This window comes from Stegodyphus dumicola, chromosome 3 (assembly GCF_044657685.1).
Source record: "Stegodyphus dumicola isolate Sdum_Otavi_A_Nest chromosome 3, ASM4465768v1".
Classification (NCBI taxonomy): Eukaryota; Metazoa; Arthropoda; class Arachnida; order Araneae; family Eresidae; genus Stegodyphus; species Stegodyphus dumicola.
In genome coordinates this window covers 265,185,826-265,209,302 of record NC_140770.1, presented here as the reverse complement: position 1 = coordinate 265,209,302, position 23,477 = coordinate 265,185,826, and the positions used below count along the sequence as shown (strand labels likewise).

Sequence of the window (23,477 nt, the reverse complement as noted above, 5' to 3'; positions counted from 1 at the left end):
CTTTTCATTTAAGAAAGTTTTAGATGAAATGACTAGTATTAGACTAAATATAATTTAAGAATAAAAAAATTCTAAGACTCCATCAAGCCAAAAGGCTTACTGTCAGAAAAACAACTCTCTATGTTGAAAACATGGCGGAAGCAATGAAAGCAACTGTGGCTTCGATGCTCAAAGGCATAGACAGGTAATTTAGGCTATATGTATTGAAATATTTTTACTTACCGTATTATATCGTTTTATGAATATATGATATTTTATGGTAAATATTTAACTGGTATTTGTGTGATTAAATTTCCATGCAATACCCAGTTGTGAACTGTGACATCATTCCTTTCATAGGTACAACCCGGAAAATCTCGCAACTTTGGAAAAGTATATTGAAATCCAAGCTATAGAGAATGCTTATGACTTAGAAGCTAATTTAGCAGTGTTAAAACTGTAAGTACATTTTAGACATAAGTGTTAAGAGTATGTGAAATTCCTAAAGTATTTGCTCGAATGACTGCAACGTGTATATCTAGATACCAGGAGGGAGAAAGGTGTATTTTTATGCTAGCTTCGCTTGTTGAAGCTAAAATGTATTCTCTTTTCATCTAATATGAGAAAATTCATATTCTCTTATACTTTTTAAATGTGCTAGAAATATCATCTATGCCTCAAAAATATTAGGAAGATAGTTATTGTGTTATTACAACAGGTGACATTGACCACACTTTAGGTACCTAGGTGAATTGTTGCAGAAATTTTGACTGTTGCTAAAACTCAGATAAAACATATTACATTCTCATCAATTATATAGCATCTAATGCTAACATTCAGATTCAGAATCGTCTTTTGCAAGTAGATTTTTCTACCTGTGTTTCCTTATCGCAGAAGTGTGAAGCACAGGTAACATCATTTTATCAAGTCTTCATTGAGAATTATTTTATTTTCTCCACAGGACAGTCTTTAGTGTAAAATTCCATCTTTAGTTCCTCAGGTTCTGAATCAGCAATGTAACCACAGAAAACAACCTTGATCGCTGTTTCTCTTTTGTATCTGAACATACGAAACTGAATTTCATTCTTCGTTAGCAGTCTAAGTGATAAGTTATAATTTGAACTGTATTCAAAGATAATTTTATCCACTCGTTCAGCTTCATTAGTCAGTTTCTTGTTCTGGTAATCCATACTGTCATTAACAGGAGTTCAGTTAACAAAGCATAAACTTTATAACATAAGTTCTGTGAATTACAACCTGGGTGGGCACTGACTTGGCTGGTTTTGGGGGGTGTATCCTAAATTTACTTCCTTGTACGAAGTAAAAGAAATATTGTTACTGCGAAAAAATTTCAGCTGTCATATTTCAGCAGAAATATCCATTTTGACCATTGGATGATCTTTTTTACCCAGTATCTGCATGTACAGATAGAATAAGGGACTCAAAATAACCATTATGACAGCTAGAAACATCCCTTCCTCTTCATGTGATTTTTTTGCCAAATGTTAAACATGCACAAAAATAAAATTGACTGTAGTAAATGATAAACTAGTAATTTAATTACTATCTATACAATACAAGTTATTTAATATATATGTGTTAGGGATTTACTATATTTAATACAAGTTGGCCCACAATTTATTTAAAATAACATAATTCTACAGAATATATTTAATATATACATCACTGTATTTTATACAATTATGTAATCAATTTAGTTAAAAGTGTATCTAAACACAATGAAAAACTCTATTTATTACACATATCAAAATTCTGTTTATTCTTTAATATAATTTATTCAGTATTCTATTAAAAATTAATTTTGTAAAAGTATACTTAAGGGTACCCTAGGTGATTTTTGTCTGCACATGGATACCGAGTTCGTACAATTCTTTGACTTATTTTGGCTTATGCAGCAGCAGTTATTATGTCAAAAATCTCCACTACACAAAGCCAAAATAACAAGATGAAGAATTGCACAAACTTGGTATCCATGTACACATAAATCATGTATTTATTTTCACTTTAAAAAAAATTCTCAGAATTGCACAAAAATGGCATTGAGCACTCCCTTGACTTTATCCATGTACACATCGACCTATTTTCACTTATATTTATATATAAAAAATAAATAAATAAATTTAAAAAAAAAAAAAAAACAGAATTGCATAGAAATGATATTGCGCACTCCCTTGAGTTTGTCCATGTACACATTGAAATATTTTCACTTAAAACGTCAAAGGAGCACCCATTTCTACAGTAGAGGCAAACAAAAAATACATAATCTCAATAAACTATATTTTAAACCAAACAATAAAATAACATAAAAAAGGAAAAACTTGTTATGCACTTAAGCACTACACAAAGCAAATATCCATTTACCTTATTTAGAAATTCCTTCATCTTCAGTCAATTCCTTTGTCCTAACTACACACACACACACCACAAAAGCCCTTACAAAACATCCCAGGATTTAAAATTTCCCAGAATAATGCAAACGATTAAGTCATAATAGGGTTTCCATAACATTCAACTACTCAGGTTACCATAAATGAAACAACAACTTCACGATAATACAAGGGCTACCCTAAAGTCAACTCTAGTTAGAGTTCCCTGACATTTATCGCTGAGTTGTTGTTTCATTTATGGTAATCTGAGTAGTTGAATCTTATGGAAACTCAATTACGACATAATCATTTGCATTATTCCTGGAAATTTTGAATCGTGGGATGTTTTGGAGGGCTTTTGGGGTGTATGTTGGTTAGGAAGTACATTGCTTATTTCATTGTTTAGATTATAGAATGTTTAAATGAAGTAAGATTAATTTGAAGTTTCTGTACGATTAAGAACAAAAGGGGAAAAGTGCACTAATTGACTGGTGTGCAAATGAAGGTTTACCTTATAGCCATTTTCCAGACAGTCCAGAATACATAGGGTATTTTTTACTCTTATTTTTGTGAATTTATGTGGCGACGCCAATATACGGATTCGAGTTGAGATAATTTTAGAAAGTTTTTGGATGCTGTTAAGGAATTTTGTGTGCCACAGACTGGAGACTAAGGAATTTTTAAATAAGGCAAATGGATATTTGCTTTGGGTAGTGTTTAAATGCATGTGGTTTTTCCTTTTTTATGTTATTTTATTGTTAGGTTTAACCCTTTAACTGTCAAGTAATTTTGATGATTTGGGTACACAAATTGTCACATTTTTTATATTGCAAAAATCAAATGTTTAGTACAAAATAAAATATACTTAAGTAGTTAAAAATTGATATTTGAAGTACATGGGTAAAATTTTTAAAGTTTTGTAGCCACTGCATATTTGCTTGAGGCTGCTGCCACTCAACATGGCAGTTGTAAAGTTTGCTTCTAGTGGAGCATTATTTTCTAAAAATGAAAAAAAAAATTAATTATTTTCTAAAAAATAAATAAATAAAAGTGAATACCTATTAGTAGTTCAGTAATTCAGTCTTGTGTGGTACAACTGGAAACACTTTTCCAAGCAAAAACCAACTCCACAATCACTACACCAGAATCGTGTTTCCTTCCTTATCTTTTTTCCATTTTTATCCTTTTTCGAACAACACACTTTGCACTTGTAGGCTCACGTTTCGCAGGAGTAGGAGGAATATGGGATATAAAATGTCGTTCAGTAAGATGGGTAGGGTTATCTATTGTAGGTGGTCTGCCAACATTCTTTTGTCCAGAAGCTGCATCATCATATTTATGTAAAAGCTTTTCTACAACTTGGATTCGAAATTCTAAAAATGTAATACGTTTCCCAACTACATTTTTATAGAGAAAATATGAGTTCCAGAGTACCTTGTCTAGTAAACGTAAAAATATCTTTTTATAATATTTTTTCTGACGCTTTTGGATTGTTGGATGAAAGGATATTTCCTAATCACAGCGATCTACACCACCCGTAGTTAGACTGTAGTCAGAAACAAACTTAGGCTTGAGTATATCTCCATTTTTTTATTTTAGAGGCTGACCATGGAAGTATCATGAATACTGCTCATCAAACACACATCCTTCATCTTCGATTGAGGAATATAAATCATCTATATAACTTTTCAAAGAACTGGATGCCATTTTACAACAAAAAGATCCCGTGAACTTTGGACCAAAGAACTTATAACCTCTAACCTTTAAAATCTTCAGTAAAGTGCTGTCATCTATTAAATTGAGCGCACATTAACTTTTCCCGAGATACAGTCGGGTTTGACAGAGAGATGAAGCTGAAATAAACGTCTCCCGATATATATTCGGGTATAACAATACGATGCACTCAAAAAAAATTATCCCAAGGTATACTCGGGCGTGACATTTTCGAACATCAGTGCTATGCCCGAGATAATCTCGGGCATGACAGTTAAAAGGTTAAAATGTATTTTATTGAAATTATGTATTTTTTGTTTACCTCTACTGTAGAACTGGGTGCTCCTTTGACTTTTTAAGTAAAAATATATTGATGTGTACATGGACAAGCTCAAGGGAGTGTGCAAAGCCTAGTTTGTGCAATTCTCTGATTTTTTTTATAGTGAAAATAGGTCGATGTGCACATGGATAAAGTCAAGGGAGTGCGGAATGCCATTTTTGTGAAATTCTCGGATGTTCTTTTGGAACTACTCTTATATGTGCCCTCAGGTCACCAAATTTCTCGCCAAACATTTTTGGCAAGAAACTCCATGCTGCCATATTACTATCTAAATTTTTTGTCTACATTTGAACTTTAAGCCTAAAATGTCTCCAAAAATTTCGCACTTGCAAAAACCACGTTTTAAACACACAATTTAAGCTAAAAATTTGAAACAAAAAATTTATATAGCAAAAACATAAAGTTTTATATAGTGCTATATAATTTATATAGCAAAAACATAAAGTATTTGACAAGAATCCATGTACACACCAATATATTTTAACTTGAAAAAAAAGTCTACGAATTGCACAATCTAGGCAATATCTATGAATCTACAAACTACGCACACCTTGCTTTAATAAATTAACATAATAACAATAAATTTCAAAGAATCCCATGTACACAGCATTCTGTTTCAACTTTAAGAAACATCTACGTATTGCACTAATGAACAAAACTAAACTAAAATAACTAAAATAAATTTCGAACAATTCAAAAAACAACAGCAACGACAGAAATTCATACTAAAAAAATAATGAACATAACATTCTACAAAAGAAGAACAAGAATAAAATAAAATGCACTTACCATGAATGAATGCTTTTTCGAACAGCTGAAATACCAATTCCATACCGCCTTTAACATGCCGCAATCACTATCCAGAAAATTCATACTATGGTTCACAAATAAATGTTCAAAACCTTCTTTTCATAAATCCTTGTACAATTTCTATCCATTCGAAAAAATAGTTGTACCAGGCTCAGTCCGCTCTTTAATACGCTGCATCAGCATTTCCGTACTTCTGTCATGCACAGCCACTAAAAATAATCCCCCAGACCCTCTTTTCACACCTCCAAATACCCACTGCCCCCTCAACAGGATGGCGACAATGATATTTCCTTTTGCCAAACTTCGATTCATCAATTTCCACCACTTTAACTTCCCCCTATCTTCTCAGACACGGAGCAGACTCGTTAACAACTCCAACGTTGTACCTTTTAATATTAAATTTCCTTTGCAAACAATCTAAAATACGGACTGAAATCTTGCCACCACGTCTCTCGTTGCGACATAGGCTGTTTCAAAACACGCACGACACAAACTAGCGAGCAATTAAACTACTCCAGCAAAAGATATTTCAACGTCAACAGGGTTTCCATAAAACACGCAGGCATGCCAAAAACCAGCGCAGAATGCACATTGCCACATTTGGTGATATTAGGGCACATATAAAAGCAGAGCCTTTTTTTTAAGCAAAAATAGGTCAATGTGTACATGGATGTCGAGTTTATGCAAACAAAGATTTGCGCAAACTCGGTATCCATGTACCGCCAAGTTTCGCCAAGTGGTACCTTAAAATATACGTTTGCCAAAACATGATATAATTTGTATGAAATCTGTTTTAATGAAGAATTCTGGCATTGAACTAATATGAGACTACATATTTCTAGGCAGGGATAGATTTTTTTTTTTTTTAACTTGGCACATGTGCTTTAAAAGTCCTCTGAAATTTCCCATAATTTCCCTTAGAAAAATTTCCCATGACACTCAAGTTCTTAGTACCTAAGTAGGATATTATGCTAGTTGTATTAAACAAGGTGATTGCTTTTCTGAATTTGACTAAATAAACAAAAATTGTAAATATCCTCTTGCTCAAACAGCAAACAAGGAATTATAGTTTTTAATGATTGTGATGTGTTGTGTAGCAATTTAAATATTACAATTTGACTTAAACTGTCAGTTATTGGAGTTTAAATAGTTTTAAAACTGGTACAGCTGAATCCCATTTCTGTTTCTATGCAAACACTGAGGTTTTGTGTACTTTGTAATTCACCTGGCAAAATAATTAAATAAAAGTTACTGGTATCTAAGTTTATTATATTTAAGATATTTGGTAAACTTATCCCTAATTAGGTACCTGGTGGGAAATTGAATATTGACTTGATATTCTCCGTGTGACGAAGGCGGCACACGTGGAAGTTCATTGACAAAGGTCATGAAACTTTTTTAGTCTATCTAATCATTTATGTTATTAATTTTAGTCTATCTTTATTATTTTATGAGTTATTAAACATCAAAATGGGTTCGGGACTTTATATCCGATACCAAATGGTTAAAAGAAGAGAAGAAATTACATATTCTGCTGAACAGGTTTAAATAAAATATTTTATGTCTTAAAATTTCAAAGATTGTTAACAAGCTTTTATTTATACATGAATTAATTATTTTTTATAAAACATTTATAATTAATAATATTAATTTATCGTTTTATTAATTTTTCAAAAAGCAAAGTTTGAAATTTTAAGATATAAAATATTTTATTTAAACCTGTTCAGCAGCATATGTAATTTCTTCTCTTCTTTTAACCATTTGGAATCGGATATAAATTGCATTTTAAATTAATTTAGGTGTATTTTAATTAATTAAAGAGTTAAACTCCAACATTGGAAATCTGCCAAACAAATTCGCTTTTGTGACTTAGCTTATGGGACAATGTGCATCTGTACTGGTTCTGAATCCAAAATTACTTTATATCACCGTTTCTCCCTAATACAAACGGTGGCTGTGTGAAAGATGTAAACGGGGCTTCTGAGAAGGTTCAGGAAAGGTGAAGATTTCAATAAGAAATCCTTGAACTCGGCTTTCCAGCTCATTCTTCACAGAGGTTTGCCGATGTAGACTAATACTGAATTCAATAAATAATATATTATAGTTTTATACATCTTAATAAATAGGATCGTATATGTTATATTTATTTATATTTAACCTTACCATCATTTATGTTCAAACAATTATATACTTCAGTGAAAGCATTGTTTTATCATTCAGAGTATATTAAATTAGTGTATTTACTATTTTGATATTAAAACATTAGAGTGCTGATTGTCTGAGTTGACCAGTCATCCAAACACTAATTTTAAAGTCAATTAACAAATCAAAACAGTTTAGAAAAATTTCTTTTTCTAGAAAAAGAAAATTTGTTTTGGTGCTATCTGTCCCCTCCCCTTCCCCAAAAAAGTATTCCTTGAAATTTTAAAAATTTTTTTAGAAGGGGGAAAGGAATATCTTTATAAAAAATTGAAGGTTTTTCATTGATAATTAAAGAATAAAATTAATTAAGCTTCCATTTTTTGCAAAAGAATTCTGTTTATTTTAAAGGGTTCAAAGGCAACTAGTATTATTATTATTCCTAATGACTTTTCACACTTGCAGATATTAGTCTGAAATAAATTTTTCATTTTCTATCTGTAATTTGAAATGGAAGTTCCAATTGATTTTGATTATCAGTGTTCTGTTGTACATGTATTCAATCTTATTGCTTCAGTTGACTGTGTTACTAGACAGAAAGCAAAATCATCCTACTGACGTATTATAAATCTTTGAAAATGTATTTAGTGACTTTTTAATTGTAACAACTTTTGAAAAATTCTGAATTTGATAAAAAAATTTCGAAAGAAAGGAAACACAAATAATTTTTTAAATCCGTGTTTTTCTTTATGATGTGTGAATAATATGTTTCTAATTTCGATTTTTCTTTTTAAGGTACCAGTTTAACCCTGTTCGATATAGGCTTCCTATTGTGCAACTAATACTTTACAAAGCACTTACGAATTTGCCGCATACCGATTTTGTTCTATGTAAATGCCTGATTGAGCAACAGAATGTATCCTTTTTTTTTTGCAAGTTTGTTAAGTGTTCTGGAGAATTGGTTAATTTTTTTAATGGTATAATTCACAGCCATAAAAGTGGTCGTCTGTCTATCTAAATGGTGAGGAAGAGTCTATCTTTATTCAAAGCATTCATTGTTTAGTATTTCATCTATATCAAAAATCAAACCTTGACTATCCAAATAGTTTGGAAAATTCTGGATAGTTGAGAGTATAAAAAATGTAATTTGTGGTAAAAAGCGCAAATAAATGCAAAAAGAAATTTCCAGTCCAAAATTATAAAAACAGTAATCTTGTTTTTAGTGTTAATATCAAAAGACTTATTCAAATCTTTCACACCTGCAAGTTGCCCAAATGCCTAAATCCATTTTCTACCTGGTGTTTTCCTTTATCAGATTAGTGCACGGCTGATTGCTTTTTAGAGTTGCTTTCTTTCAAAGTGTCTAAAAGTAGCTGTGATATTTGAATGCACCTTCTTCCCGCCTTTGTTTAGGGTTAGCGTTTATCTTTTGATGCACACAGCTGCAATCTTGTTCTAAGAGAAAACCGCCAAAAGAGAATAGACATAGAGGATTTTTTGAGGGAAAGTGACTTGTATCAACATTGCACGTGGAAAAAACCATGAAAACCAACCATGCAGCCTGTCCATTTGTCAGGATTCGATCGCAGGTTGAACTACCAGTGTTCAGGACTACCACTTGACCGCTGGTGGACCTATCTGCTTAAGGAGAGACATGCCTTTGTAGAAGACTTTTTAAGGGAACGTGCTCATATTAGCATACATGGGAAAATTAGGAAAATATCCATTTATCTCTATTGATAATCTCTATGGGTAATTATATTAAACTATATTAAACTTTAAATGAGCTGCTGGTTAGTGAAGGTGACTTTTAAAATCTGAACCCTTTCAAATTTTATCCTATTTTATGCTGATTTATACTTTGAAAGTATCAAATGAATTTTTCCCCTGTATATTGTTATACCTTTATCTCTGATTTAATATTTTGTTTGTTGTGAATTCCTTAATTCCATTTAGTTAGAGAAAGATGATATTCAAAAAATCGTGTTTCTGCACAATCTTCTTGAAACATGCCAGTTTAAACAGTTTTGGGTAAGATAATTTATTATTTTGAAAAATAAACTTTTGTTAATTACAAAATAATTTGTAAATCATTAGCATTCCTAATATATTTCTAGGATGTAATCCAGTCTAATAGCTTAGGACCAATTAATATCACTGGTTTTGAAGATTCTATAAGGAAATGTAAGTTTATGTGTATGTTTGTATACTACATATATAATTTTCTTTGATACTTAGTTGCATTTTAATGCATTAATATAAATTAGGTTAATTTTTTAAGATAGTAAAATTGACCTAAAAATTATCGTTTAAATTTGTTTTGTTTTCCAAGTTCCAATGAATTTGGAAAATGTTAAGAAATTTTAAACAGTTTTAACTCTGTTGTTTTTTCTTTTTCCCTTAAATCTCGAATATAAATTCTTAGTAGACATAATTTATGGTAGCAAAAAAAATGAGAGGCACATAATCCCAGTGAGCTGATTCGATAAATAGCCATATAAGATTTTATTTTTTTTGTCTATGTGTAATTTTTCAAGTCTTAAATGTAGAGCTTATTTTTATTTATTTGATATTCTAGTTATCTGCCATGTTGTGAACATAACGTATCAGCATATAGTAAAGGATCATTTATCGACATTTTTAGGTGGTCTACCAGGTATGTAATTAATTTAATTTCTGTATATACAGGTAGCCCTCCTACAACATGGCATCCTGTAACAGGATTTCGCTATAACATGATTCATAAATTGCCCATGAAATCCCAAGAACTTTAGCGAACTCCGCTGAAAGTTTTTCCATATTGAGCAAAGCACCCAGATAGTCATTTAACATATAAGCATCCATGTTTAGGAAGTCCTGGCAGAGTCATTTAACGTATAAGCATCCATGTTTAGTAAGTCCTGGCAGAGTCATTTAACATATAAGCATCCATGTTTAGTAAGTCCTGTCAGTTGTCTTCCAAGATCCGGTTCCCATAAGAATAAATGTTCACAAGGAGACTAGCCGAGTAGCAGAGAGTGACTGTTGACTTCTTAACTGTTAATGGAGGAAAATCATTTCCCTCCATTACCTTTAAAGCATAGCAGAATGATAACAATACAGTGTCTCAAGAGAGCACAGTCATGAGATAAGAATGAAGAAATTTCCCTATCGCAGAAATTGAACAATATAAGGTCACAATAAGAGCTCCAAAATAACCTACATGTTCAGTTTCCAACATTTGAAATCCTTATCTCCGGGGCCTGAAAGCAAAAGTGCGTTACGCTGTTGGTCAGCAGTTTGCGACAAGCCATGGTGTGTTTAAGAATAACTTTTTCATCTTTAAGTCATTAAGTTTCAATCCTAAGTCATGTCTCATATAGATAAAAAAACAATGAGAGGAAATTCATTTCTTTAGAAGTAAAGATAAAGTCCTAGATTGTCTTTTAAATAGAAAAAGAGCATCTTGCATTGGAAAAAGTCTTAATTTGAATGAAGCAACAGTTCGTAGTATTAAGAAAAATAAGAAAAGAAGTGCAGCTGCTGCAAGATCTTCAACATCCAAAAAACATGCAGCTTGCCTTCATGTGGCAGTAATTGAAAAGTTGGAAAAGACACTGAACATTTGGATTAATGATAACTGTCAGAAAATAATTCCATTGGATGGTAATAGCATTAAACAAAAAACACTCAAAATTTACAACCAGCTTGAAGAGCATGGAGAATCAGCAAAAATTGCTTCAAAATTTTTAGAAAAATTCAAAACTTTATAGAAAAGCAAGGATACACAGCAAATCAATTTTTCAATGCTGACAAAACTGGTGGAAAAAAATGCCATGTTAAACCTTTATATTGAGAAAAGAAAAAAACTTCTCCTGGAATTAAGATGTGAAAAGATCATGTAATACTACTTTTGTGCAGTAATGGGGGACTTTATGACAGAACCCTTGCTACTTTTTAGATCTGTAAATCCTCATGCATTTAAAGGCATAAGTATACCTTACTGGTATATTGGAAAGCAAGGTACTCTTCTGCTATCAGGACTGGATTCAGAAGTATATGTAGGTGCGTATATATGTGTGTACACACACAGACACATACATGAACAGATCTATCGTATATATGTGTGTATACACATAGACACTTATGTATGGCATACATGAACATATCTGTCTATCCATACATTCATACATTTCTGCACCCAATCCTGATAACAGAACAGTACCAAAAGCAAATCCAAGAGCTTGGGTAGGGGGAACTTTATTTAAAGATCAAGTGAAATTGTTTTGTGCCAAACCTTAAACATTATATAAGGCAGAAAAACTTGAGCTTCAAGATGCTATTACCATTAGATAATGCTTCATGTCACCCAAAAGATTTGAATCATCTCAACGTCAGAATACTATTCCTAACACTACTTCGTTGCTCGAACCATTGGAACAAGGTATTATTTGTACCTTTTAAATGGATTTCATACGAAAAGCATTACAGTTGATTTTAGATGTAACCAATTCAGAATCAATTAATGTAATGGTAGCTTGGAAGAAATTTTCCATCAAGCACTGTATCAACATCATATCTTTGTTGCTGAAAGAACTGAAAATATCATCAAACGTATGTTGGAAGATATGGTCCTCTTCAGTTGAAATACAAAATGTGAATGAATTGTCAGAAAATGAAATTGGTGGCATATTAGAACTTACCAAATCAGTCGGAGGTGAAGGTTTTGTGGACATGGCTATTGAGGACATTCAAGATTTATTAGTGAAAGAAGTTGACGAAACGGATTTGATAGAAATGTCATTCGAAGCTGTAAATCAAACATTAAAAAAATTAAAAGATGGCCTAAACTTAGCTAAAAATATCAAGTCTTTTTTTTTTTTTCCTTTTGATGCGGACCCTTCCACTGAAAGAAGCCGAAACTTTAAAAGAGAGATGCAAGATTGTCTAGCTCCATACCAAGAAATTTACAATGACCTGGTAACAACCAACAAGCAAAGTAAAATTACAGATTTTTTTAAGAGGGAAGAAGATCCAAAAACTTTAAATGAAAGAAAAAGATCCAAAAACTTTAAATGAAAGAAAAAGTTCTGAAAGTGAAATCGATATCATTCCACTAGAAGAACATTTCCAGTTGACTATACTGAGCAACAACGACAAAGAAATTTATTAAATGAAAGTTGTGTTAAATTAAAATATTTTTGTATGTTGTACATGCATTTATATTTTAATAAAAAAATTAAATTGTTTATATAGAATTTAAAAAATTATTTGTTTTTAATAAGTTTTTGGAGACTACCCCCCCCCCCACTTTTTGTACTGGCTCTCGGTCTCATACAGCACGGTTTCACACAATACATCATTTTCTAAGAACCTGTTAACGAAGTTCAAAGGTAATGTGTTATGAACCTATGTAGCCTGTTATAGGAGGATTACCTGTACATTGTTATCTTATGTATTGGCTTTTTAATTTATAGTTTCTTTAAAGTGAATAATATTTAGAGGTGATTATACAGGGTTCATAGCGGTCCTTACAAGTGCTTATAAGTCCTTATATTTGAAAATAAAATATAAAGGCCCTTATAGGTGCTTACTTTTTCTTTAAAGCCCTTATTTTTTTTTTTTTATTTATTTATTTATTTTTTTTTTAGTGCTTATTTTTTGCTTTTAGTGCTTTTTTTTTAATCCTTTGTTTTTAATGAACGCGCATTTTTCCCCCGTTCCAAAGCCGAGACTTAACAACTTTTCTTCCTTATATGCAAACGTCAGATGGTGAATTATACTTCCGGAAATTGCTTCTCCCCCCCCTTCCTCTGCATTAACGTAACCTATGGTCCGCACGAGAGTACAGACAGGTGCACGTCGTTCTATTGGCCAAAGAATTGCGAAAACGATAGAAAATTCTGGTACATTTGGTATTCTTTTCCTCCCACCCAAATACTACACATGTTTGAATTTCTATCAAGATTTTAATAATTTGCATTCTCGTTCCGCGTGGTCAGTTCATATTCGTGTTTATTGTGATCGTTATGCTTATATTACGAGCATATGTATGAATATTTATAATAATATAGTTGCAGTAACTTCTGAAGTATAGATAAACTTCCAAAAATGGGTGTGTTTTTACACAGATTAGCTTTCTAAGGAATAATTTTCGGAATGGCTTAAATAAAAGGAAAGTAATCGAATAGTGAAAATAATTTCATTTTCTTTGCCAATACATTATACAGTATGGAGGTTGGGAGTTTCTCCGCAAAATCTCTAATATTGAAGCAGCGGACTTTTTTTGTCACTGTCCAATCTGGATTGAATAGGACTAAAAGTTTTGCGGTCTACCCAACCCAAGCGAAGATTGATTCTATTTCGGAAATTTAATACAGTCTGTTGAAAATTGGAATCAGAAACACCCCAGATTAGTAAGTCTCTTTCTTTTCCTTTATTTAGTTCTTTATTCTCCGAATACCGGCAGGTGTTGATTCCGATTGCGTAATATCACATATGGAAGAATTACGCCTCACGTATTGCGCAATAACGTTTGCGGTATTTTGCATTGATAATTAATTTTGATGTTCAGTCTGAGATTTGTTTATGAACACTTAAAAGAGTTTTACTGTGCTTTCTAAGCAGAATATTTCTCAGTTCCGTTGGTTTTTATATGATGCACATATCGAAATGTCAAAATCATTTATTTAGCTTAAATTTAAATCTAAAGAACGGCTACAGTCTCCCCCACTCCTCTTTTTCCAGTTACTATCCGGAATATTCGGGAATTTCCGAGTATGTGGGTTAGTTAAGTTTTTACTGTTAAAAGATGACTGCATGAAGCAATTTCCTGTCTTCTGATTTCAGAAACGTGCCTCTTTTTTACTTAAATTACTTTGTTTGGGATATATGTTAAGGGAAAACTGTTATGGAATGAAAATTTAGAAAATGTTCAGAATTTTGATTTAAATTAAATTATTTAAATATTAATATGAGTGGAAAAATAAATTGTATTTATTATTAGGTGCCAAACGAATACAATTAATATGGCTTATTATTTATTTTCTATATTTTCAACTGAAATATCATCATTAAATTTTGTAATATAGTTTAGTTCTGCATAGTTTTTTTTTTTTCTCTCATTGTAAACTAATTCTGTAAATTGAACTGTCATTTAAAATTTAAAAAAAAAATAGTTAATTGTTTTCCATTGTTGAGGTAATGCTCATTCTCGTAATAAATATTGCATTGCTCATATTTTAAATTACAAGTCTAATTTTTCTTTTAAGGTTATGCAGTTGTGTATAATGTAATTAGACAGGTGCTTATTTTTTCCTTAAAATGTGCTTGAAAAGTGCTTATAGGTGCTTATTTTTTTAACTAAAATGTGGCTATGAACCCTGTTATATTTAAATGTATATTTAATTGGAAATAAAATTATTATTGACCTTGTAACTGAAAGAAACATTTGCTGTTAAGATGGTTTTTACACATTTTGGTATTTTCATATTCATTTTTAATTTCTGTGTATTCTTTAGGTTTCTTAGTAAGCATGCAGAATGACTTCAATATTTGAGAACTATGATTTTAACAATAACTGGTTATGGCAGCATATCAATTCAGTTTCTGCTATTGAATTTTGTCTCACTTAATACACTTTTCAAAGTGATAGCAAGTTTTTGGAGTTTATTTGTCATAATTTCCTACCAAGAAAATCTGTTAGGTGCATTTGTTTTTTAATCAAATTAAGTTGTCTGAAATTATAAAGCATCAAATGTGCATGGTCCCTTCCTGTATTTCATTTTTGAGCAAAATAGCTAAAAATGTGTAGAAGTGCTTTGGGAAACGTTTAACAACAAAATTTATGGTCTGTTTCAAGAGGAGAGAATTAATTAGAAATGAACCACTTGTTTTCATTAATTTTTCACATGTAAGAATAATAAAATTATTAGAAACCTTCACCTTTCAAGATATCTCTGTAGATTTTGTTGGAACCCTCCCTTCCCTCCTTTCTCATTTATGCATCATGATAGTGACTGATGATTTTATTGCCTTGTGCTGTTAATTTTTGATTAAAAATAAAATGGTGACTATGCTGTAGCTTCCTATTTTCTCCTCTTTGTTTTGATGACTAAAACAGCAGCTAAATCAATCAGTGAAATTAGAAAAGCTGGAGATATCCATGATAAAACACTTACTTGCCACCCAGATGGTATAGTGGTTAGGGGAGCCTACAGTGATACCAAAGGGCATGGGTTCAAATCCTGAAGAAGGCTTGGATGTTGTAAACGTATAGTGTCTTTGTGGTATGGGGGCACTTTAAATATATGGTGAGCTGAGAGTCCTCTCATGTGATTTAGTGGTAGAGGAGAGGCGTGGGAAATCCTCAAATCACCCCCTGTAATGCTTTCCCTCAAAATTGTGTTGGAAGTAGAAGTCTAACATTTTTGAGGCCTCTGGCAGCCATTTTTCTGTGAAATACATGGACAAGACAACAACAGTACCACTTACTTTTTTCAAGAAACTTTAAAAAAAATTTTTTTTTTAATGTATAATCTTTTGTTCAATATTAAATGAAGTGAATTGCAAATGAGATACAGCTATCTTCAAACTGATTTCCAACCTCCTTCTAACGCTTCGCTTGTAGTTTTCTTGCATTGTACTTCCATAAATTCAATCATTTAAGAAATGCAGATTTTTGCATTCTGTATTGTTGGACAAAATGCCATACTTCTAAAGAAATGTGACACTATCATTTCATTAACTAACTAATCCCATTACAATTTGTTACAAGAAAAAAAGGAATTGACATTATTGTAGGAACAGACATTTAACAGAAACACTACAATCAAATGTGGAAGATGGAAATATACACATACTGAAATGCATACCTGGGTTTTCACGTAAGTATATTTTGGTGACATTGAGTGTTGGCACAACGATTTTGGAGACATAGTGCATTATTTCATGAATACTTTTTGGGGGGTTGCAGATAATCATAAGGTACAGTAAATTTTGTAAAGCTCTCTAAATTCATTTTTGGAAATATTTAATTATAATCTAAATATGACAATGCATGCAATTTCCAGTTAAAAAAATTATTAAAAATGTTTACATTAGATTGGAAACAGGCTTATTTTGTTTGGAGATTTTGTAAGAAGAATTTTAGGTTATGGATTTCTGTCTTTTGTAAGTTATAGTAAATTTTAAAATTGGCATTTGGAAAGTTAAAAGTCGGTGTATACTATATATATTTAAAGAATTTTTTTAAAATGCACTGCTTTTGATGTCTGTTCTTTGTTTAGATAATGAACTGCAGTTGTGGATGAATAAATATGGCTGGAAAGAAGTTGGAAATAACCTGATTTTGATTAATAATCAAGAAGAAAATATCAAAACGAAGAATATTACAGAAAAAATTGATTTTGATAGTAAGTTCTTTATCAGATTTTTTAACATTGTATTTTTCATTCTGACTTAACATTTTAAAACTTCTGAATTTCAAAATGTGTACTCAATTTTTAAAACACATTATGCCCGCATATGGTGTTAACTGCATAAATAACAAACTAATAAAATAGACTGTGATACAATTTTATCCCAGTTTCTGTGATTTGTGGATTTTTATAAGTTTGATCTTTATTTTTATGGCATTTGCTCATTCATAAGCTTAACAAATATGTTCTTCTGGTTTCTTTCAGAATACATTTAGACTCCCAATTAACTGGGGTTAAACATGGGAATGATGTGTGCAGTTAATTCAAAATAATGATTAAACTGAACTTTAGTCTGAAGGTAGTTAAAAAAACACGGGAGAGAGGATTGAACTGTTATAATTAGTAAAAAAAATGCTGTAAAGAATTTACCTATATTTTTTAGCAGTTTAATCTGGAGAAATAAGTTCACTTAGATATGTAAATTAAACCAGGATTCAAAGTAAAAAGGGCAGAACAAATGACAGAAGAATGAATATCATTAGAAAAAAAGAAGCTAAGTTGTAATGATTAAAAAATAGTGCTTACAAGTGAGTTGAACTATATTATTGAATTCAAACTTGCATAAAATAATCAGTTAATTGGTCAGAATGTTTTTTTTAAATAGAAATTTTGCAGTGATCTTGCAAAGTGTCATCTGGTCACTTGGCACATTGCGTGTTGCCTTGCCCAAGTAATCAAGAATGTAACAGTAAAGCAAAATTTCTTGAAATAGTGTCAATGATCTATATGAATTTACTTGAGATTGGCACAGTCAAAAACATAGCTAATGTGCATAGATGGCATATTTTTAATAATATGTGAAAGAAAAGCCGGTGAGATCTAAGTGAATGGTGGGAAGCCAGGAGAACGTGTGTCAATGGATTTTATATTTCTGTAGTCATAATGAAATACAAGATTAATAGTTCTGTATTTGATTTATTTTTATGATTGAGCTCAGGTATTTTGGACGCACTGCAAATGCTCACAGGTTAAAACTTATGTTGGGATGTTTAGTAATGATCATTGTATATGTATCCTGAAATGATTTTTTTGCATTAACTATGATTAATTGGGTTGTATCTTGATTTTGAATGAAAGTTTGAGATTTGATGAGTCGCAAATCCAGCTACTTATTTCACTATGCTGTCAATTTTATTGCTTTCTTACTTACTGTCCCTTCTGTTTATTGAACTTTTATCATTCAGTTTTGAAAATATTATTCAGAGTGTTTAAACTAAAATTTTTATTAACTTTACTAAACATGAATTTAATATTGTTACATTCTTAAAAATTGCTATTTCGTACATATACACTCTTAATCTAAGTCTTCCATTCATCCTACTTTTTTGTTTATGTGTGCGCAATTAACCTACTCTTTCTTAGCTTGAATTTCTCTTAGTCTGTTAGTGTTTTTCTCTGAAATCCATTGTTGGAAAAGGAGGAATGTATTTATTGACCTGGCAGCATGGGCGATCATTTGAGTGCACATGCACTGGATCCAAAAGACCCAATTGATGCTTTTTGAAGAACAATTATAAATCATCAGGGAAAGTGTTACATTTATGCCAATAATAAATTTTATGGTCAAACTTAGAAAATGTGTACTTTAAAATTTTTAATTTTTCCAAATGTTTTTATGAAATATAATTTCTTAAAGATACAGAAAATCCTATTATATATCAGCACAGGGGAAAAAATAGTATACCTTTACTCTGTATTGATTCTTTATTTTCTTTATCACACAGAGAAAAAGTGCAACAATGAATATTAGCATCACTTTGAACAAAATGTTGTCATGTGTTCTAAATACAAATATTTTTCACATTTGGGGCAGCGTGTTTTCATTTTTCTGTGCTTTTTCACTGGGCAAACATTGCATTATTTTCTTTTCATTTCCAATAACTTTTTTTTTTTTTCAAATAAAGCAATTTATGTCATTCTCGTTTTCAGTTTCAGAATCAGTATCGTGTGAACTTAAAATTCATGATCACTTCCATCCTCCTTTTCTTCAATACACTCTCCACCAGTTGATATGTCTAATAACTTTTTTAACATTTCTTCCCTGTAAGATAAATTATGCGACATGTTTGCCGCTTTTTATACTATCCCAAATCAACTATGTCTTAGTATAGTAAGAAGGTGAGTTGGAACTGAAAGACTCAATACGATCAAAATCAAGACTCCGAATCAAAGCCCTAGCAAAAAAACTTTGGAAATATAAAGAAGTTGACCTCAGAGCCAACTACGCTGGACCTCAACAACTTGCGTGAAAGAGGTTGGCTTTGAAAAAAGCGGGTTCATTGGACCCAGCGCATGCGCTTCAGGTTAATAGTGTTGAAAATATAGCTTATTTTAAACCTTTTACTGCATCATCCCTCCTCCTTGAAATGTTTATTTAGTTTAGTATTTTAATGTAATATAGTAGTTACTTCTACTTCTTTTTCTTGCTGCCTCTGTTTGCATTGAAAACGGACTGTTTCAACCTAATTGAGATGCAAAAACGAAACGTGATGTTACGTCATCTGAAAAGCCGATTCATGCTCATAGCTGATTGGTTGCCGTGAGATGACATCATTCCTACTTCTGCCATAAGTATCTCGCGTCGCTCTGGCTCAACCCTTCTAGTTCCTGCTTTCCTGGCACTTGAGTGAGCGGTTTCCAGCCCCTTCAGAAGGATGCATACAGTCCGGTGATTAAAGTGCCTTGGTTCCGGTTTGTGGGATGGCTGTTCCTGAATAAAGTTCCTTGGTTCATATCCATAAGATTATTGTTCCGGAATAAATTCCTTGGTTCCAGAGGCTACCATGTGAGTGACTGCCGTGGGCAACATCCATGTTCTTCAATAAAGGCGGCAATTAAAATACGTGAGCGGTGATTCCTTGTGCAAACGGAGTTAGGCCGGTTTTAAGTGTTTTCAAGAACTTGATTTAAATTTTCAGGTGTTTTTCTTGACCATTGATCATGAACTTATTGAATGTGTAGCCAGCTGCATTTTTATGCCGCATAATTACTGTTTAGGACATTTTGTTTGTATTGAACGCCAGTGTTTTGGAGACCAGGTAAAAATATTATTTGATGAATGATGGTTATATTATATTTTTCCCAAGACTCTGATATTGTTGACATTTATTTTTCTGTGTTTTTATTCTTTATTATATTGTTAATAAATTGGTTAAGTTCAAAATCTTTTATTGTCTTCAATGTCTGCACAACATATCTCAGGGAGCTTTTATTGCTACTACTGCTAAATGTTTAATTTCTTTAAACTTTAAACTTTGCTTTAGCATCAAATAGTCCAGTTCCCTTAATTGCAACTTTTAAATGAAAATATGGGAAAGAAATTCTTTGGCAAATAATTTGCTCTTTTGACTTTTTTGAATAAAGTGTCATAAGTGTTAAGAAAATTATAAATATGATTGTGGTTACTACATGTTTACATATTTAGCTTGCTTTAAAGAAAATGAACCGAAAGCTTCACTAAGAAGCACAGTGTTTGAAATTTATTTCCTTCTTGACCCACTATAGCCCCGTTCACATGCAACGCTCCTTCGCACAGCTGCCGTTAGCAAGGGGAGGAAAAGGAAACGTGAAAGAGTTTCGTCATTAGGACCCGTTCAGAAGACCACCGTCTTCCTTCCCCTTTACACCTAAGCCTCTGTGAACAATCACATCTCCGAATTGGCAGATTTCTAATACTGTTTACACATTTTTAACGTTGCTTACTATTGTTAATTTTGTAATCTGGACTTTCGCAACTGGTACTTGAACTTTCGTAATGGTTCCTGAAAAATATATGCTTTTTAATTATTATTATTTTATAAGCTGTTATTTAGTTCACTCTTGGTGCTTGTCGCTATTTTTAAAAGATGGTCATAGATTTTTAAACTGCTTCCCCATAAGATATAGAACTCAAACTTTGTACATACACTGCTTGTGGATGTGGTGTCACTCTTGATTTTTAGAGGATTAGATTTTTTTCAAATTTAAAGTTGAAACGATTTTTTGCAAATATTAACAAATAAACTGAGAATCTCAGAACACACTGTGGAGGGAAAAAAAAATTAAATGAAATTTTTAGCGTAATTTTTTTAAAAAATATTTTGGGAGAATTTTTTTAAATCGTTCATATTTTTAGACTTCTTGACGCCCATTAATTTTAAAATTTCATATCTAAAAATATATCGGTTACAAACTTCCGACATTTTTACACCTTATAAAACAAACGTTTCTCATTTTAAAAAATGATACAGGAAATTAATTGGATGATTTTTTTTTACTTTTTTGAAAGATGTGCAATGAAGGAGAATGGGAAATATTGGTTCTTCTTGTGCATCAATTCAAAACATCGGTTTCAAAGTAATAATCTCATTATACCACACTATTTTTATGACATTATTTATGCTATGTAAGTTGTTATTGTTGCCAATTGTTAGTTCAGCATTAGATTGGAGATATTTCTGAGTTAACTTTCTCTTAAGATACGTTTTGCATTCCGCTGTGTTTAACATTCTTATTAGATTGAAGCATAACTACTGATTATACTTAGTGATATTCTAAACACTTGTACGAGTATTTCTGTGGAAAATTCCAGAACTTTGAAGTGTTTCTGTTGATAAAATAAATTTAATTAAGCTATCATCGGATTTGAGTGCAATGACAATCATTTACGATCTATTATCAATCTATTACAAACCCATATGCATGCAACAATATTATAATTAATTAATGTATTAAATTGTTTTGAACGTATTTTACAAAACAAAAATAGGTAAAGAAAAATTCTGCTTGCGTTTTATGAGTTTTTGCAGTTTTTCTGGCCACATAAGGTTTTAAAAAAAGGTTTGTCATTTATGTTTATATTTACCAATATAATAAATAGCAGTAGGTTTGATTTATATATATATATATATATATGTACTGAAATTCAGTAATAAAATTTTAAAAGATTTGAAATCATTAAATGTCTATTTAGACAGTTTGTATTCTTTAAACTGCAAATGCAAACTGAGAAAACATTTGCATTTTTTTCAATAAATCCTTTTACTTAAAGTCCTAAAACATATACAGGTATGGACTAAATTTTTTATTATTTTTACTGCTTATTTAAAATTATATACTTTATAGAAACAAGGATGGGTTTTGCAAAATACTGAAAGGAAAAAATTATTTGAAATGAAAATGTGACTGAGATCATATTTGTTTCAAAGATTTTAGATAAAAGTATATTTTTTTTCTCAGAAACTAATTCGTTAATTACAAAATCATTCCTTGAAGTAATTAAGAACAGTCTAATAAATACAATAAAAAAACTGGGTGGAGACATTGAAAATTGTAGGAGAAGAAAGACATTTTAATTGTAAAATTTTTCTTCAAACATTTTAATTAAAAAATACTAGCAAAAACTTTTTTCAGCTTAAAATTATTTTGTCTCACAAAACCATTTAATAATATTCATAAAGAGTAGATGAAAATGCTTAAATTTTTTTTAAAAAAATCATTCAAAAGGTACTGAGTCCCTTGTCGCGTTGAAGCCGATATGCACTTGTCTTAACTTTAGTTTTAATTTGAACGATATTTCTGCAATACCTAGCATCAGATAACCTTGTCTGTATTTGTCTATAATTTGCATATCTTGTACAGTTCTATCTAATTTTTGGGAGGATGCTATCACATCCCCAGATATCTATCAGCACGATTGTTTCGCTGACAGTCCAGCGAGCAGTAACTAAAATTAAGTGAACCGCGCAGTAAGTACGGGAAATTCCCCCATTTGCCCTGCTCCCAAGAGGTAAGGAACATTCAACCAAGTTCTACTTCCAATTCGGCAAGGCAGTTAATGCTTGTTCCATGTGAACGGGACGCGTTGGAAAAACCGGTTTTCGCTACCGGTCGAATCTGCTCTTGTGAACGGGGCTTAAGAAACAAATATTGTCAGCAATATTTGCAGTTTAATGATAAGATAATAGTCCTCTGAGATATTTTCATATAGTAATTAAAAGGTAGAAGCAGTTTTTATTTAATTCACATAGGACATCTGTTACGTTTGCTTTATGGTATTGCTTTTATATCGCTACAGGGTATTAATAAATTTGTATTGATATATAAAGTGTCTGATTGACTGAAATGTTAGAATTTGTACAAAATAAAACTTCTTATAATTTTTGCGTTTTTTTTATTTTTTAGGTGTTGCTGCTATTATGTCATTGACAAGGTAACTGTGAAGTCTGAGAATTTCATTTCTGTATACGGTGTCATGAAATAAATTATATTCAGATTTTCATTGTCTGTTTTTTCCCTTTTCCATTGCATTGGGTTTGATCTAATTTATTCGAATATATTTGGCCTTAAACTAAATTTCTTCACTAATCATATTTAACCATCAATCATCAGGATGATGGAAGCCAGAGGATTCTGTTGAACAAGTAGCTCAGTTCCTAAGCCATTCTGGCTTTATTGTGAGGAAGTATTGGGACCAGTGGATGAGAGCGTGGTTGCATGCATAGCAGGTAGGCCAGTAGCCAACAGTATAAAAATCATCTGACATTTACACACAGCACCAACTGCATCATTTTCCGCTATCTGGACTTTAAATATGGACTTCTGTGTTTGGTTGTATCATTTTAAGGTGCCTGAATGAAGAAAATTTGTTATCACAGCGCTGCAATTGACATT

The 23,477-nt window shown here is 31.5% G+C and overlaps 1 protein-coding gene across 1 annotated transcript; it reads left to right on the top strand.

Moving 5' to 3' along the window:
* The first annotated feature begins 26 nt into the window (after window positions 1-26).
* Window positions 27-23,085, top strand: eIF3k (eukaryotic translation initiation factor 3 subunit k). Its single transcript, XM_035371887.2, has 8 exons — window positions 27-184; window positions 340-438; window positions 8,164-8,284; window positions 9,325-9,399; window positions 9,486-9,552; window positions 9,947-10,024; window positions 16,635-16,760; window positions 22,989-23,085. Exons 1-8 carry the CDS (start codon window positions 132-134, stop codon window positions 23,018-23,020), a joined length of 651 nt encoding a protein of 216 aa, XP_035227778.1. The 5' UTR covers window positions 27-131; the 3' UTR covers window positions 23,021-23,085.
* Window positions 23,086-23,477: the final 392 nt, after the last annotated feature.